This window comes from Schistocerca serialis, chromosome 7 (assembly GCF_023864345.2).
Source record: "Schistocerca serialis cubense isolate TAMUIC-IGC-003099 chromosome 7, iqSchSeri2.2, whole genome shotgun sequence".
Classification (NCBI taxonomy): Eukaryota; Metazoa; Arthropoda; class Insecta; order Orthoptera; family Acrididae; genus Schistocerca; species Schistocerca serialis.
Genome location: NC_064644.1, coordinates 348266729 through 348285343, shown reverse-complemented (window position 1 = coordinate 348285343; position 18615 = coordinate 348266729). Strand labels below are relative to the sequence as shown.

Here is an 18615-nt window from a genome sequence, read left to right as displayed (position 1 = left end):
GGGAATGCCAGGAAAAACATTCCCCAGACAATAAAACTCTCTTTTCTGAACTGGTTCTTTCTGACAATTGATACAGAGTGTATGCTTTCAGATGTTTCATGCCGAACATGCCAATGGCCTTCTGTCATGTGAAAAGGCCACTTGTCGCCATTCACAGGGCATACAGTTTCAGTACTGTCATGCAAATTCCAGCCTTCATTGCAGATGGACAGCAGGCAGCGTGGGTGCAGGAACCAAGTTCCTGCTGCAGAGGCCCATGTGCAGCAACGTTCACTGAGCAGTCCTGCAGGAGACACTGTTGGTAGATGCTCGGTTTATCTGTGCAGTCAGTTGCTCAATGGTTGTATGCTCATTTGCCCATACACATCTCTGCAGCCATCACTCACCCCTGTTATCTGTGGCCCATGGTGCAATGTAGTTGCCTCTGTGCTAGTTTTGGGTAGTGCCATTATGCCACGTATGGAGTACTTTAACCAAGGCAGCGTGCCAACATTCTACAAACTTACCATTTTGGAAATGCTTCCACCCTTGGCTCGATTGAAAGTGATCATGCCCTGTTGAGCATCAGATAAATCACTCCATTTCTTGTCCTCCATTACCACATGCCGCCTGTGAGTAGTTATTGCATGTTGACGTCGAATGTAGGCGGTGGTCTGATTAATGTGACTGGACCACGTATTTCTGTTTTACTTGATGACTTGCCATCACGGCGGGGTCAGGGATTTTCTCTGCCTCGTGATGGCTGGGTGTTGTGTGATGTCCTTCGGTTAGTTAGGTTTAAGTAGTTCTAAGTTCTAGGGGACTGATGACCTAAGATGTTAAGTCCCATAGTTCTCAGAGCCATTTGAACCATTTGAACTTGCCATCAATTACTATGAACTATGGCCTTACTGACAGGAATCTAATCACACGTCTGAGACGAAACTATAGCCGGGAAATTTAATTAGAAGTTGCTTATGATGAACAGTGTCAAAAGCCTTGTGGAGATCTCAAAATATGAAATCACTTGGATATCCTCTGTCGATAGCACTAATTACTTAATGAAAGTAAAGAGTTAGATGTATTCCACAAGAATTATATTTCCTGAATCCGTGTTTGCTGTTTGTCAATAAATAGTTTTCTTCAAGGTAATTCATGGTGGTTGAAAACAGTATATGTGTTTGGGTTTTCTTGTGACATGTGCAACTTCCTAGTGTTAGGTAGGGATCTTTCATAGAGTGAGTGGTTGTGTAAGATTACTGAGTAAGGAGGTATTGTATCAGCATACTCTGAAAGGAACCTGACTAGTACACAGTCTGGTTCAAGGATATCTACTTGTACTCATGTTGGCAGCTGTTCTTGACTCAATTCCACAATTAACTAAAGGTAGTATAAGTACTGCACTGTAACAGATGCAAAAATCAAGGAACCAAAACTCATGAGAAAAATCAGAGAGAAACTGAAGCAGAGTCATTAAACATAACCAAAGATGCTACTAGATAGTCTGTCACAAACGCACAAAGATAGCTGACACTTTTCATGACATGTCTGAATGCTTGTGTCCCCACACCCCCTTCCTCTAGACTGGAGCCCTGGGGGATCAAAGGAAACTCATGCCAAATAGTCCTGCCCAGTCCCATGTGGACCAGCACTGGTATCAGTGACTGAGGGGGTTCGTTGAGAGAAGTAGAGCGTGGTAGTCTGTGGGCATCTGTGGCAACTGACTCCATTGATGATGATGGCAGGAGGCAGGTGGGGCCATTGGAGTGGAGGCCTAACCAGCAGGGGAAGATCTAGATGCAGGCTTGGTCAACAGAGAAGCTGCTGTTGTGCAGTGTCATTTGACTGAAGCAGGTATGTTGGTTTTACTCATTTGATGGGAACCCTGTTTGGTTTGATGTTAATTAAGAGCATCATTGTGTGAGCATCGCTTTCTAAGACTGGAAAGGAGGCAATGTCAGGTGGTTGCAAGGGTGCTTTAATGGCATATGTATGGAGCCAGATGTAGCTAGAGTGAGCAAGGTCTTTATGAACAAAATGGTTGGGTTCGGTCTCTGCTGAAGCAGCCATAATTGTCATAGCTTCAACCAGTGGGTAGACCTTTCAGTAGCGGTGAAAATATATTTGAATCCTTGCACTAGGAGTAGTGGCCCTCCAAAGTCTATGAAACATGAGAAAAACGGCATATCAGTTCTCAAAAAGAATCGAGAGGGTTGTGGACATGGTATCCGACTTCAGCCAACTGACAAGGTAAACAGGTTTTAACCCATAAATGACAACCATGTCATACCCTCAGACAAACATATCTGTCTGTTATCATCTGAATAGTTGTGTTGGCTCCAGAATGTGCAAGGCTGTGAATGGCATCAAAAACCTGTCTCTACAACAGAAAGTTACAAAAGGTTGTGGTTGCCACTGAGAAACATCACACCAGGCAAGAAAGTTGCCCATAGGTAATTGTTTCCACTTCATTCCTGTCATTTGTTTCGTAAGGAACTCGTGTAAATCCTCAATAGTTTCCTGTGCCATAGCTAGCTGGATTAGATCAACTCTTGGTGGGAGTACATTGATTCTCGAGAAATAGTCAGCAACCACATTATCAGCTCCTTACAGGTGAAGGAAATCAGTAGTGAATTGCGCAATGAGCTCCAGATGGTAAAACTGCCAAGGAGTGAAGGAATAGAGAGGTTTATTAAATGCCAAAGAAATGGTTTTGTGTCTGTAAAGACACCTGATTGCCATGGGGGACTGAAAAGCGATTGTAGGTGAAGAATGGAGGAAGGAATTGTTGGCAAATATTGACTAGGAAGAAGAAATGAAAGAGGAGATCGAGTTATCAAGTTCTGCTGGAGGAACCAATTAGTTGTTGCAAACACATATTTCCAACATCACAAACGAATAAGATACACATGGAAGGCCCCTGGAGACCTGAGGAGACAACAGATTGATTACATTCTAGTGAAAGCACATTTTAGGAATCAGATAAAAGATTGCAGGAGCTATCCATCTGCAGACATAGGCAGTGATCATAACCTGGTCCTGATGAAAAGTTCACTGAGATTCAAACATTTGAAGAAGAGGCCAGTAAAACTTAAATGGGAACTAGAAAAACTGAAAACTGAGGGACTGGCAAAGTGCTACGCTCATGAAACAGACAACCTAGCTAGGAATTTCCAACATGGTGGAGTGGAAATGGAAATGAGCGTTTGGCGTCATTGGCCGGGAGGCCCCTCGCGGGGCAGGTCCGGCCGCCATATCGCAGGTCTTATTACAGTCGGCGCCACATTGGGCGACCTGCACGCCGGATGGGGATGAAATGATGATGAACACAACACAACACCCAGTCCCTGAGCGGAGAAAATCTCCGACCCAGCCGGGAATCGAACCCGGGCCCAGAGGACGGCAATCCGTCACGCTGACCACTCAGCTACTGGGGCGGACATGGTGGAGTAAATGAAGACTGGGATCAAATTAAATCTGGTATATACAAAGCAGCAGAAAAGATAGTTGGAAGAACTGAACCCAAAAACAAGAGGAAATGGATTACAGCAGATATTATTGAGCTTACAGAAAACAGGAGATTATACAAAAATATAACTGATGAACAAGGAAAGGCTGAATACAGAAGACTAAGGAATTTAGTTAATAGAGAAGATAGGAAAACAATAGAAAATTTTCTTGAAGAAATGTGCAGAGAAGTGGAAGAAAATATGCAAAATGGAAGAACTGATTTAGCCTACAGAACAGCAAATCAATTTTTTAACAAACGTAAAACAACATTCTCGGGCACAGTAGAAAATAAAGGGGGCAAAATGCTGTTTGGTGAATACATGGTGAAGAGATGGAAAGAGTACATAGAGGAGTTGTATGCCGGAACACCTCTTACAGAGGAAGTAATAGGAAGGGAGGAGCAAATAGACGATGATGACAAGGGAGGTGACACTCTGCAAGAAGAATTTGACAGAGCTCTAAAAGAACTATGGGACAAAAAAGCAACGGGTATTGATAACATCCCTGCAGAACTAATAAAGAATGCTGGTGACAGCATGATAATGATGCTGCTTAAACTTATTAGGTCCATCTATAACACAGGAGAGATATGACAGACTTTCAGAAGTGTATCATTGTTCCTATACCAAAGAAGGCAGCAGCTACAAAATGCGAACAGTACCGAACTCTAAGCCTAATATCACATGCATCAAAAATTCGCATAAAAATAGTTATGAAGAGAATTGAAGAGAAGGTGGAGGATATCCTGAGTGGAGATCAGTTTGGTTTCACAAGGGGATTGGGAACAAGAGAGGCAATTCTGGCAGCTAGACTCATTATCGAAAAGCAATTACAGAAAAATAAACCAACTTATATTGCCTTTGTAGACATGGAAAGGGCATTTGATAACGTTATTTGGCAAGAAATGTTCAGAGTGCTGAGGAAAAGTGGAATAAAGTACAAAGACATCCGTGTGATACTCAGTTTCTATAAGAATGGTGGCAGTGATTAGGAACTGTCACCAAGAACAAGAAGCAAATATTAGAAAGGGGGTAAGGCAAGGATGTACTCTCTCTCCTCTTATATTCAATGCTTACATCCAGGAAGCTATAGACCAAGTTTGAGAAACTACTGAGGTTGGGATCAAAGTTAATGGGTAGAAGATAGATATGCTACATTATGCAGATGATATTGCTATAGTCACGGAGACAAAAGAACAAAAGAAGATCTAGAGGAAGTCCTCAGAACAAAGGAAAAAATTCTATGCAATCAGTATGGAATGAGAATAAACAAGAAAAAGACTAAAGTGACGGTATGCAGTACAGGAGCAGAATATGAACCTCTGAGAATGAGAATTGGAAGAGAGGAGCTGAAAGTGATAGAGGAATTTACTTACCTTGGAAGCAAAATCACAAGAGATGGTAGAAGCTGGAAAGAAATTGCAACCAGAATACAAAAGGCCAAAATTGCATTTAATTGGAGAAGGAACTTACTCACCAGCAACAACATCAGTTTGAAAATAAGGAAACGTATCATGAAAGGTTTCGTTTGGAGTGTGGCCTTATACGGATGCGAAACTTGGACAATTGGAAGAGAAGAGAGAAGATGGCTAGGGAGCCCATAGATGAATTTTGCACTCAGAACTAGATGCAGAAAATATCAACATGTTGCCAATGTAGGCAAAGCAGAAATTCCAGCCACAGAGGACCTAGTGAGTGAAATATTGTGCTGTTTGCATGGCATTCTTAAGGCTGAATGGTATCCACACATATTCAAAAAGGCCACAAGGTGTGATTATTTCTGCCATTTGCACATCCACTGATGCTAATGGAATTTGATGATAAGCCTTCTGGAAGTCACTGACACTAAATATTTGAGTGCCCACAAGAGCTACCATAAGACCATGTAAGTGGGGAACAGGATAGCAGCCCATATGGTGCATGTATTTAGGGTGTGATAGTCCCCACACACACACACCATGGACTGTCTTTGTTTTGAACTTCATGTAGAGGAGACACCCAAGGGCTTTCAGAACATCTGATAACCCCCAGAGCCAGAAATCCTTCAAATTCTTTATTTACAGCAGCATACTTACCAGGAGCTAACTGATGGGCCTTGTAAGTATCTGGCAACCTTGGCATAGTGGGAATATGACATGCTGTTTTATGTTGTACTTGGAATTGTGATGTGGATTGGCATTTTGTTGCATAAAGTGTTTTACCAATAGTGACACCATCTCTGAGCACATAGGTGTCCTTGAGCCATAGCATGTTTGGTGGCACTAGCGTGTAAGAATTCAATGTCTGCAAGGACGTGTATTTTCTATTCTTCCATTATTGTAACTTTTGAAATTAGATTAGATAGGGTAAGGAGTTCCTTTAACAGTGGTGTTTTTGCACTTACCACTGAACAACTGAAGTTCTTTTGGGTGAGAGTGCAGTTATTGGCGACATGGAAGCTTGTTGTAGAGTTATTGCAAGACTATGTATGATTTCATTGTTCAAGTGAAATGTAGCCTTCCATATGGACACAGTTATAACAGCGGATATAATCCATCTGAGTATGGGTTCAGTGACATAAGAGGTCCGGAAAGTCCCTCAAAAATTCTGTGAGAATCCCAAATTCGCAACTACATCTTGGTGACCAAATGTAGGGATTCTCAAATTGTTCACTGCTGTGGGCCATGATTTTATGGATTAACAGTTTTCCTTATGTTGCAGGGAGGACACTGATGTCTGAGCCTGTGTCAGTTTAATGAAACAGCTTGTTATACATGTCCTCACAGCCCATGTGATGTAGGAATGCTGTGAAGAATAGACTGCCTGTCAGCTGTGTTTGAGACAGTTAGGTTGCCAGTACGAAGAACTATGTTTTTACCATGTGGTGGAGTATGAGCAGAGCCAGAGTCATTTATAGTGGTGGGTAGGCACTGCTGAGTGGAGCGATCAGTTGTGCTTAATTTCAGTCACTGTCTCCATTTTAGTAATTGCATGGCAGTGTGCATTTACATTCCAGTTGTCTGAAGCGTGGATGATATGAACACAGTTTTGTGCACTGGCTGACATTACCTCATACGCCACATTGTCTGGTAGGTTGAGTGCTGCTGGGATTGGCTCATGCTCCTCGGAATTGCCACTGGATAACACTGAAACTGCATTGTAGCACTCACTAGTTTTGCAAGTGGAAACTGCTGCTCCTTTGCGGTAGTGGCCGTAACCTTACCCACGATGTCACGTTGTCCATATATAGGCTCACTTGCATCATTTTGTAATAGAACATGACAATTTGATCTGCAGTCAGTAACTGCAGGTTAGTACGTAATGGAAATCTGTGCACTTTTCACCACAAAATGTAAATGGCTCACCCAAATCTGTTTGAATGTTGAATTAGAAACCTCAGTTGTGGAAACCAGTGCTCTCAGGTGATACCAAAAAATGGAAGGAACCTTGTCATCAGTAGTTTCAGTTTGCAGTACTTGTTGAATGTAGATGTTCATAGGTTTGCACCCTCGGTGAAGCACACTGTTCTTGATGTGTGTATATTTACCCCCAAGAGCTGTCGCAGTAGGTGCAGCAGTGCAATGAATTTGCTAAGCGACCTGGGAGGTGCAAAGCAGCATGGTGTTGAACTGTCAGTGAGCTGCTTAAAACATGGAGTGCCCAGCACTTGTCCAGAAATTAACATTGGTTGTAGAATAGTCTGCAGGTCTTCTAAAACACACGACAACTATCCATGTAGTTGGCTAAGTGATTTCACTTTTGATTTGCTTATCACCTCCCATGGTAGGAGTCATCATGTGTGGGTACTATGATCCATAACTGAATAAATACACTGCAAGTACTATACATTTTATTACTGTATCAAAAATAAAGGAGTAAAAACCCAGGAGAAAAAAATGGAGAGAAACTGAATCAATGTTGTTAAACATAACCACAGCTGCTTTTAGGCAGCTTGCCACATGGCACAAAGATAGTCCACACTTCTGATTACATGTTCAGATGTTTGCATCATCGCACATTATTTGCATAACCATATCTTTTTCATTGGTGAATTGAAAGAAGGAAGAGCCACTAGTTGTACTGTAGTTTCTTCCAACAATGTGAATTAGAACTAACTATGTGCTTGGAATTTCCATCAAAGTCAAGATCATAAATCTTTAGTTTCTTGAGGAAAGCTTGTGAAATACTTTTCCTGTTAGTCTCCCTGATTCAGACTCACTCTAGTGATGACTGAGCAAAATGTGCAACTTTACCATTGTACTATCAAGTTCATCATTACTTACTTATCTTTCATATTTTTACCTAGTACATTAATGCAAATATTATCTGACAATTGTACCTATGAAAGACACTCCCACAATGTGCCTCCTCAGGACAGATTAGTAGTGAATTGGGTGTATGCTGTTTGAGGAGATTGTTGGCTAATATTTAAGACTTGCATTTAGGAGACATGTGATTCACAACCAAGTTCAGCTACTCTCTTAGTTTTCAATAGTTGCCCTGAGTTAGTGCACTCAAATTCCAACAAAATTCCTTAACATCGGCATGTTCACTTCCCTTCCCCATTCTGAGACAAAGTCATATAATCAGAACTGAAGTTTCATCATATCATGAACATGCAATTTGCTTCATAAACATTCATATAACTATGCGATTCACAAGAATATCATCTGTGGAAATCACTCTGAATTTTTGCAATTTTTGGCAACAGCATTTATGTCTTTTTATTGTTGCTATTGTTTGTTGGTTTAATTCATCTTACACAGATGCTGCAGTCAGTATCATCTTCTCATTGATTTTTTCACATTCCAACCATTGTTACTCTGGGCATATTGGAGTTCATAATCCATTCAACACATTCAATTGTTTATTTTACATACTCTGTGTCCTCTCCTTCATAACTTGGGACATCCTACAACTCCCCATCCTTTCCTCTACTTTGCCTTTACCTTCCCATTTTCTTACACAAATAACCTGCAGACACAAATGTACGATGACAATGGTAAACTCAATCTGGTGGTCAGATAATACAGTTTTCTGCATTTCATCACTTCTCCTGTATTGAATCAGCCAGTTGTTCTGAATGGCTCACATGCTTTTAATGGAAAATGCCACATTAGACAACTTATTGATCATAATTTTTGTCGGTTCACCTTTATTTCTACTCCAGCATAGGCACTTTTAGCCCACTGTTGCATAGCTACATGAATGATGATCCAAACGCACATATTTGAAGACACCAATGCCACATATTGACACTGTAAATTTCAGTGATATGGTATTGTCAGTTCATTTCTGACAGATGTTGCAGCCTTCACAGACAGCATTGTGCTGTATTAATTTTGATTACACGCTGTCTGCAGTTGCACAGTTTTCTGCTGGGTGTGCATTTTGTTCTTAATTTATCTTTGTTTTGCGATGGGTGCATGTTTTTAAAGGTGAAATGGAGGTCACGCTTGCTTGAAATTAACATACCACTAAAGTCAAACTTATCTTGTTTCGAGCATCATAGCTTCCCAGATTACGTGGAACACCACAGACTCTGGAAAGGTAATCACTTAGATTCACATTCACATTCCAGGGGGCACAGAAGAAAATACAGATACAGAAGAAATTCCTGAAGAAATAACACAGCCAGAGACAACAGGTTCAAATGTAGGTCATATGAGGCGTCGTTTCCATGAGCTGTTGGATGATGCTTTTAGCCTCTTTGGAAGTCGCAGTGAAAGTCCTGGACTGGAAGATGGAACCAGCAGCCCTCCTATGTTGCACAGAGTCCATTCAGCAATTGTCAGGTGAGGATAGCAATCAAATTTGTTTCACTGAAAGCTTAATGCACCTACTAAATCACACTAGCTTACCACAGAAAGCACTATTGCTACCCATTTGTCTGCAAAAACTTGTGAGACAAAACGGTACAGAAAGTGGATGCATGCAAATATGTAAGTACAAAGCAAAATGTATATGACTTGTGACAGAAAAGTTATGAGACTGTTTCAGCATAACTTTTTTATTCATTATCATAGTATACTGCACTGTTGTCTTCTTGCATGAATGGTACACTTGATCTCATCTCAATCTTTCCAGAAAAAGACTTCATTCAACTTCATTTAAAATATTTCCGTGTTGCTAATAATCTTGAAATCTCAACAATTTAAATAATTTTTTCTCTCATGGGAAAAGCAGGTAAATTTATAAAGGTCCTAAAAGAGGCCAAACAATTCATATAAAGAGAGCAATGTAAAGTACAAAATACGGACTCTAGTTTGAAATGCAAAACAAAAGTCATAAAATTATTGAATATAAGAATAACAGTTAACATCTTATGCAGCTGCTTTGCAACAGATGATCTGAGTTCGGTTTGCCAGAATTTCTTCCATGTTCTATCATTCTTTCACATAAAAATAAAGTCAATAAGAAATAAACTGCCACAGTTAGAACATCACAATGTAACTCTTTGAAAAATTTTGTGTCCCAACCATTTTAAGGATGTACATGAATAACATTCCCAGTTGTGAGTTTACCTGTTCCAGGGCCAAGGGTGGAATCAGCTCTGGTTATTTGCTATCAGAATTGGTTTTAGTTTTTATGTTTTAACCTGTGACATTTTTTTGTCTACAGAAATCATTGGTTGGTCAAGAAGCCATTCAGAAAGTTACTTTTCATTATTACTGAACACAGTACATGAATCATTCTTCAGGATACAAGATCTCATCTTGCCAGGTCAACTGCCTTCCACTGTATGATATTTACACAGCAATCTGATTTTTCAGGATTGCCAAACAGCATGGTTGGTGGAATCATGAAAGTTTTCACTACATCCTTTCTTCACTGCATATTCTGAGGGGTCAGTTACCTGATTCTTTTTTACAGGATTCAAATATTTATACATCTTTGAAGTCATTTTTGCAGCTGATGTATATACTGTAGTATGTTATGAATGGGTCAAGAAGAGTTGAATGATGAAATTTACTAAAACAGTCTGAATTACTGAATGTTAGATAATAGAGTTTCTGTTGGCACTCTGTAGTGACAATCAAATTTCAATGATTTTTTGAAGTTTTTTCAAGGATCTGGTCAACTACTTCAGTTTTACCAATAAATCTGATTTTTTGAGGTCTGATTGAGCAAGAGCTGATTTTTTGTATGTGGGGCAGTGGTTTCTAGAACCAACAGTACTGGATGACATGATCCTTATCAGTTCTTCAGAACTGAATTGTGTATTATTTTCTGCAGTGTAGTTGGTCTATTTACTGTTACAGTTTACTATAGTGGACAACGAGTTCTGTAATAAAAACATTGTTCCTCATGTCACTTTTCTCTGGTAGCAGCAGTTTTCTCCAAATCAAGTGCTCCTGATTCACACTGGACACAGTAACAATTTAACAGTTCAGTGCCTGTATGACCTTGAAGATGGAGTGTCCTATACATCCACAATATGGTGACTATGATGAAATATAACTGTGTTGGAGATTTAATATACAGAGCTTTATCAGGTATCTTCTGGGACAATCTTCTTAAAAACTGAACACTACCCACTAAGGAACTGTTCAAATATAAGTTATCTTCTACTGAGAGAAAAAAAATATTAAAATTGTCTGAAATTTTGAGGGCTATAAGAGGCCAGCTCTTATTTACATTTAATGCAGTTTCCTAATTGCTTTCATTTGTTTTGCCAGTCACATTTTAAGATATGTCACAGATAGTGATTATCTCACTGTTACAAAAACTTTTGAACACTTTTCTTAGAATTTTATAACCAAATTTGTAATGTAATTTCAGCAGTACTCTTTGATTTTAAGTGTGGTTTTCTTCTAGCTTTGCATTACACTCTGATGCCACTTACAACACAAGATTTAAGAGGATTTAATCTACTTACATGGATATTAGTATCCTAAAACAACAGATTTCATGTGGCTCTTCAAACTTTCCTGGTGGATGTGTTGTAAATAGTCTTCTTCTCAGTCATACCTAGCCACCAGCAAGGTTGAACAACCTGAAGATGTCGGACAGTTGCTCCAAGGAAATATTGTGGAATTTGCGCTATGGGATCCGGCAGCAGAATCATGAAGACTATTTACAACAGATTTCATATTAGTCAATGATTATTTATTTTTGACTTTTTGCTGTTGTTTATGTCATGCACTGATATTAGAAGCTAGTAGTTGAGGCTGTAAACTATATTAAACTATGATTCTGAAATGTGGATATATCTAAAAAATATTGTCAGTATCAGTGAAGCTGATTCTCACAACATTGTTGTGGGTTTCTGAGGGGAATTAGATTATACAAAATATAAAAAGAACTTGAATAATTATCATTGAGGAAATAATAATTAAAATCAGTATAACAAATTTCAGTTTAGAAGTGAAAGAGCTTATAAAAGTAGCAAGACTTTTGTTGGGGCTATAACTATTACCTTTCCATAAATTTCTATTTTTAAAGCTGAAATTCCAAATACTGGTCACCGTATTGCCTAAGAAAACAATTTTTTATTTATACAGGAAGTCATAGGAGGAACAGTCAGTATTCAAGTTTATGACAGGAATTATCATTTGAAGCAAAAATGTCTAGTAAACATGGTTTCCGAAATGGATATCCTAAGAGCCTGAACACTTCTTCATCTTTGATACTATGAAACAGATCTCTTCTACTGCAGGCTCTTTGCTTCACATATTTTGAGAGGTGGTAGTATGGACCAAAATAAGAAAAAAAATGTCTGGTAAACTTGAGCTTTAAAATACTCACCTTAAAAGCTATGAGAACTTGTTCATCTTTGTTGCTCTGAAACACATCTCGTCTACAAAACAAGTGTTCACAGCCCTTCAGGCATGCATTTCAGAACCCTTGTTTACTAGAAAAGTTTTTCTTACTTTGGTCCACACAACCTCCTTCCAAAATATGGAAAGCAAAGAGCTTGTATTAGAAGACATTTGTTTCACAGTATGAAAGATGAAGAAATGGTTGTATCTCTTAAGGTATATATTTTAGGGCTCTTGTTTAGTAGATGTTTTTGCTCCAAATGATCATTCCTGTCATATCCCTGAATACTGACAATTCTTCCTGGGACACCTTTCTCAATTCAATTCAATTTCTTTATCCACAGATTAACAATATATGTTGTATGGATGCAGGTAATACATAGCTATGGCTAGTTACAATAAAATTTCTTATTTTTAAGTTTTTTGCACCCTCACATAAAAATACAATCTTCGTACACCATTATACGTAAATAATTTTATTTTTTAACATTCAGCTATTCTTCAGTGTCATAAAAGCTATGCATTATTAAAAATTATTTTAGCTCTACTCTGAATTTATGAAATTCTTTAATTTCGTTTATTGTATCAGGCAATGTACAAAAAACATATTGTTGGTTGATAATGTACACTTTCTGGTAAAGAGCTTTTCTGTGGTTGTCTCTGTGAAAGTGTCTCTGTTTCCTATTGTTTAATTATGAACTTGATTTTCAGAGCTGAAAATTCCTGATGAGTTTTCAGAAAGCACATTCATTTATACATGTGTCAGCCAGGAGTGTCATCATTTCCCCACATGACTCTCTACACTGAACTTCTCTCATTACTTTAACAAACTTTTTTTTGAAGTTTGAAAGTTTGTCTTGCCGTATTTGTATTTCCCCAGAAGATCACACTATATCTAAGAAAGCTGTTCACTTAAGCATAATAAGCACACAACAGTGATTCAACACTGCAGCAGTCCCAAAGGATTCTTAGCACATGACAGCATTTACTTAGTGTTTTGTTCTGAAATTCTAGATGCTTCTTTCATCCCAAGTGATCATCCACCCACATGCCTAGACATTTTGTGGATGGAGCTTACGCGATAACATAGTTACCTAACTCAGCTTTTATGCTGCTTCTAGCTTAATTTCTAATATTACAGAAATTTATCCATATTGTCTTTTCCTTATTATTATGGCCAAAGCATTAACCCTAAACCATTTTCCTGCCTTATCTATTGTCTTAGAGACATTCTGCTGTAGGTCATCCTCCATATATTCTTTCATGAAAATGTCCATGTTGTTGGCAAACATCACTGTGTCTGCAGCACTCTGATGGTTTGGCAAATCATTTATATATACCAGGAACAACAGAGAGCCTAATACAGAGCCCTCACACACTCCATATCTAGTATTTTGTAAGCTGCAAGGTGTTCCTTGCCTATGTAACATATTTGTACTCTCGGTTGTCTGTCAGATTTAAACCATTTGAAAACCATTACTTAAACCCCATAACAATGTAATTTCATAAGCAGTAAATCGTGGCTGATTAGGTTAGATGCTTTGGATAAATCCAAGAATATCCCACAGCTTAGTTCACTCCTATCCAAGACTGCTGTTGCCATTGATTTGTTCTTCCTACACCCATTTTGAGCACTGGTGAGTATTTTATTTTTATTCAGGAGATTGCCTAGCCCTTCATTCATTACTCTTTCTAATACTTTATAAAAACCTGTCTATTGTGACACTGGTCTATAATTGTTTTTAAGTCAACTCTACTATTCTTTTTGTAGAGTGGCTTTATAATGGATAACTTTAGTTTTGATGGAAACACCTCTGTCCTGAAAGAAGTATTAATAATGTTAGCTAGCTGACCTAAGCTGAAACAAGGCCCCGGGGGTAGACAACATTCCATTAGAACTACTGATAGCTTTGGGAGAGCCAGCCCTGACAAAACTCTACCATCTGGTGAGCAAGATGTATGAGACAGGCGAAATACCCTCAGACTTCAAGAAGAAGGTAATAATTCCAATCCCAAAGAAAGCAGGTGTTGACAGATATGAAAATTACTGAACTATCAGTTTAATAAGCCATGGCTGCAAAATACTAACATGAATTCTTTACATATGAATGGAAAAACTGGTAGAAGCCGACCTTGGCGAAGATCAGTTTGGATTCCGTAGAAATGTTGGAACACATGAGACAATACTGACCCTATGACTTATCTTAGAAAATAGATTAAGGAAAGGCAAACCTACGTTTCTAGCATTTGTACACTTAGAGAAAGCTTTTGACAATGTTGAATGGGATACACTCTTTCAAATTCTGAAGGTGGTAGGGGTAAAATACAGGGAGCAAAAGGCTATTTACAATTTGTACAGAAACAAGATGGCAGTTATAAGAGTCGAGGAGCATGAAAGGGAAGCAGTGGTTGGGAAGGGAGTGAGACAGGGTTGTAGCATATCCCTGATGTTATTCAATCTGTATACTGAGCAAGCAGTAAAGGAAACAAAGAAAAATTTGAAGTAGGAATTAAAATCCATGGAGAAGACATAAAAACTTTGAGGTTCGCTGACGACATTGTAATTCTATCAGAGACAGCAAAGGACTTGGAAGAGCAGCTGAACGGACTGGACAGTGTCTTGAAAGGAGGATATAAGATGAACATCAACAAAAGCAAAATGAGGATAATGGAATGTAGTCGAATTAAATCAGGTGATGCTGAGGGTATTAGATTAGGAAATGAGGTGCTTAAAGTAGTAAATGAGTTCTGCTGTTTGGGGAGCAAAATAACTGATGATGGTCAAAGTAGAGAGGATATAAAATGTAGACTGGCAATGGTAAGGAAAGCATTTCTGAAGAAGAGAAATTTGTTAACATCGAGTATTGATTTAAGTGTCAGGAAGTCGTTTCTGAAAGTATTTGTATGGAGTGTAGCCATGTATGGAAGTGAAACATGGACGTTAAATAGTTTGGACAAGAAGAGAATAGAAGCTTTCGAAATGTGGTGCTACAGAAGAATGATGAAGATTAGATGGGTAGATCACATAACTAATGAGGAGGTATTGAATAGAATTAGGGAGAAGAGAAATTTGTGGCACAACTTGACTAGAAGAAGGGATCAGTTGGTACGACATGTTCTGAGGCATCAAGGGATGACCAATTTAGTACTGGAGACCAGTGTGGAGGGTAGAAATTGTAGAGGGAGACCAAGAGATGAATACACTAAGCAGATTCAGAAGGATGTAGGTAGCTGTAGATACTGGGAGATGAAGAAATTTGCACAGGATAGAGTAGCATGGAGAGCTGCATCAAACCAGTCTCTGGACTGAAGACCACAACAACAACAACAACAACAGCTAGCTGAGAATCTAAACTGATGGAACTATGTTTGATAGACATTTTATTTTTTTAATAATTAATAGCATTTCTCACTTGAGATTCTGTTAATGGGCGTGGAAATATGGTCTTTTATGTTTTTAGCATTTAATTGGATGCAATGTTTTGTTGGCTACAGTTCATATAAACAAATAAAAATTTACTAATTTTTATTTTTTACTCCTATAATAATTTCTCTTCAGCATCCCTCCCCCAATTTGACAAATTTCAGTTAAGGTAACTTCTGTTGATGCTCATCTTTCACTTGAATGAGAGAAGTGTTCAGTATAAACAAATCTGACACACATAAAGGCCTTCACATTCAAATTATACCCTCACATTGTAGCAATGCTCTCCATAAAGAGCACTGGCATCCATAAAAAAAGAACAAATAACCAGTCACACATATCATATGCCTGAATAAAAGCTCAGAGAATATACCTTCAAGCTGTTAAATAACCACTTCAGATAATGTGGAGGTGAGAATACGTGCCAGTGCTAACTCATAATCATAATGGTAGTCTATTGCTGTGATGATGTTTTGTGCATAAATATGATGCAAAGGCTGTAAGCTGGATCCTCACTTTTCAGAAAGCAAAATATGGCCTCCTTTCTGGGCCACCATCTGTAATATTATTTTCAGCTTAGTGGGAAATGTATTACGAACACATGTGCTCAGAGTTCACAACTCCATAACAACATTTTGAGTTAACATTCTGTACTCTTCTGATTTTTCTAAGACTTGATGCACTTCAGTTGCATTTTGCCAAATGTTTCATTATGTAAGATTATGAGTAAGATTACTGTCCTTGCGATTAGATGATTTTGGATAGTGTTATTGAATTCATAGTTATAAATTAGACTTTGGGGAACTCCAGTGGTGTTTTCTACCTGATATCATGACCGACCAGTGTGCAGTGCCCCAGTAATTGATCATATGTTCAGTTCAGCTGGACAACCTTTTCCCTCTTCTTAAAGGAACATTAACAGTTGCATTGCAAGCTGTGCCAGACATGGCATTCTCCCCTGAATTTATCAGCATATCTTCACCGATTTTAACTGTCTATCTTACTGTTTTTTATCAGTATTATATTTTAATGGAATCTCAGACCATCACGGGAATTATGCACCCGTTGACAACAGATGTACTATAGAATTATTACTACTTTAAATTGTATTTTATTTAATTAGCAAACTCTGTGTAGTACTAAGTGTATGACTATCTTATCAGGCCAGTGGGTGGGCCACCGGGTGTATCTGCGCAGCGGCCACACACCACGGAGCTTCGACGACCTGCAACAGCATCTACACCTCTAACTGCAGCAGCCAGGCCACGTGGAGCTTGGGGAACAGTGGAACACTCTCCACTCTCAAGTGCAGGTCGTTCAAGGCCATTAAGTGCTGGTCCTTTCCACCGTCCACGTTTACCAACTGCTCCAGAGGTGGACTGTGCTCTAGTACTCTGTGATTCTCGGCTTGCACCCTCTGATCCTGCTGTACCTCTCATTGCTGCCATAAAGGAGGAGCTGCAGAAGTTTTCTGACAGTGCACAGCCACCTGTTACTCTTCCTGGAAGCACTTCATCTAAAACGTAACCCAAGGATCCTAGTACAGGATACATAGTCAAAGAGCAAAGAATTTCATGGTTGTATTTCTCCATGAGCCTGTTGCTACAGCTGAAATTATGTTACATTTGTTGGACATATGAACTAACATAATTTAAATACCACTTGATGGGAATGACATATGCTAGCCAAATACAGAGACATGGATTTCTTACATGAACTCAGTTGACCCATCTAAAATAATTTTACAGCATGAATATTGCAGAGTAAAGTGAGAAGATGGTATGTTTATAAATATGGTATATAACTGAAGCACACTTATTAATTTCATCCCACATATCAGATTTGATAGGTAAACTTGAAAGGCCTTACAATTTAAACACCCTCAGATGCTGCAGTAATGCAGGCAGTTGCCAAATGTAAACAGATAAATCTTGTATATTGTTCTGACTTACATTAGTTAGTTTCCATGTAGCTAGTACATTATTATCATGTCTCTTCAAATGTTTAGTAATGTTGATGATCTTGCTTTCATAGACAAAGAGGCATATTAGGTTTTTAAGGTACAGTTGGTATGGAACTGTTGTTCAAGATATGGTATAAAATATGGACCAAAAGTAAATTATGACAAAATAAAGGATAAGGTGCAAAAATTATTTTATATGATTCCATAAATGTCCTTTTTTTCACTTTTTGCCATAGACCCCCCTCACACTTCTTACTTAATAACCCCGGTTCACAGGATTCACAAGTAAAGGAATATGCTTTATTTCACATATTTTTACAATTCTTCAGAATTTACAAATAATGTAAGTAATGGAAAGTAATTTTTGTTAGACAAGTTAACAGTTAGTGCACTGTTACATTTAGAGTCAGCCAAGCAACAGAGGACAAGATTTTTTTGTATGTTTCAGCAGAAATACAAGACTGTGTCTTGCCATGAAGCAAAACAATTGCACCAAACTTTCAGACATGCTATCTGTTGTACTATGTAGGCTTAAATATTCTGTTGTTACTTGAAAAAATAAGGCAAGTTTCTATGAAGAAGGGAAAAATAAATGCATGATTTTTGATTACTGCAGTTGATTCTTATTGATAAAATTTATTAATAAACCAGAATAATTGGCAAAAGATACACATATTGTCTCAATTTTAGGCCATTACACCAGAGAGTTAACTCAGAGCCTCTTTGGAAAGACCCAAATCCTGTACCTCAGCATTACTTTCAATATAGCTAGAATTTCAATAAAAATGCCAACTTTTAGCTCATCTACTGTATATTGTAGATTGCATTTTATAGGCTTTTTCATTTAGAAGTTATATAAAAAAGGCATCTGGTGAAGACAGATATTAAGAAGGATTACCAAAATACCTCATTATATGTTGGGAAAATATTTGCTGAACAACCTTTATCAAACAACCTGTCTTACAGCTCTTATGATGTGTGTGGGCTGTGGCTATACCT

The 18615-nt window shown here is 38.4% G+C and overlaps 1 protein-coding gene across 1 annotated transcript in view; it reads left to right on the top strand.

Annotated features, from left to right (window-relative positions):
• Positions 1 to 18139, top strand: part of LOC126413075 (uncharacterized) — a 183049-nt gene extending 164910 nt beyond the window's left edge. The window contains exons 8-9 of the mRNA XM_050082972.1: positions 9049 to 9262; positions 16817 to 18139. Of these exons, the coding sequence (XP_049938929.1) occupies positions 9049 to 9262; positions 16817 to 17180 (578 nt within the window). The 3' untranslated portion in view covers positions 17181 to 18139. The remainder of the gene's footprint in view (positions 1 to 9048; positions 9263 to 16816) is intronic.
• Positions 18140 to 18615: the final 476 nt, after the last annotated feature.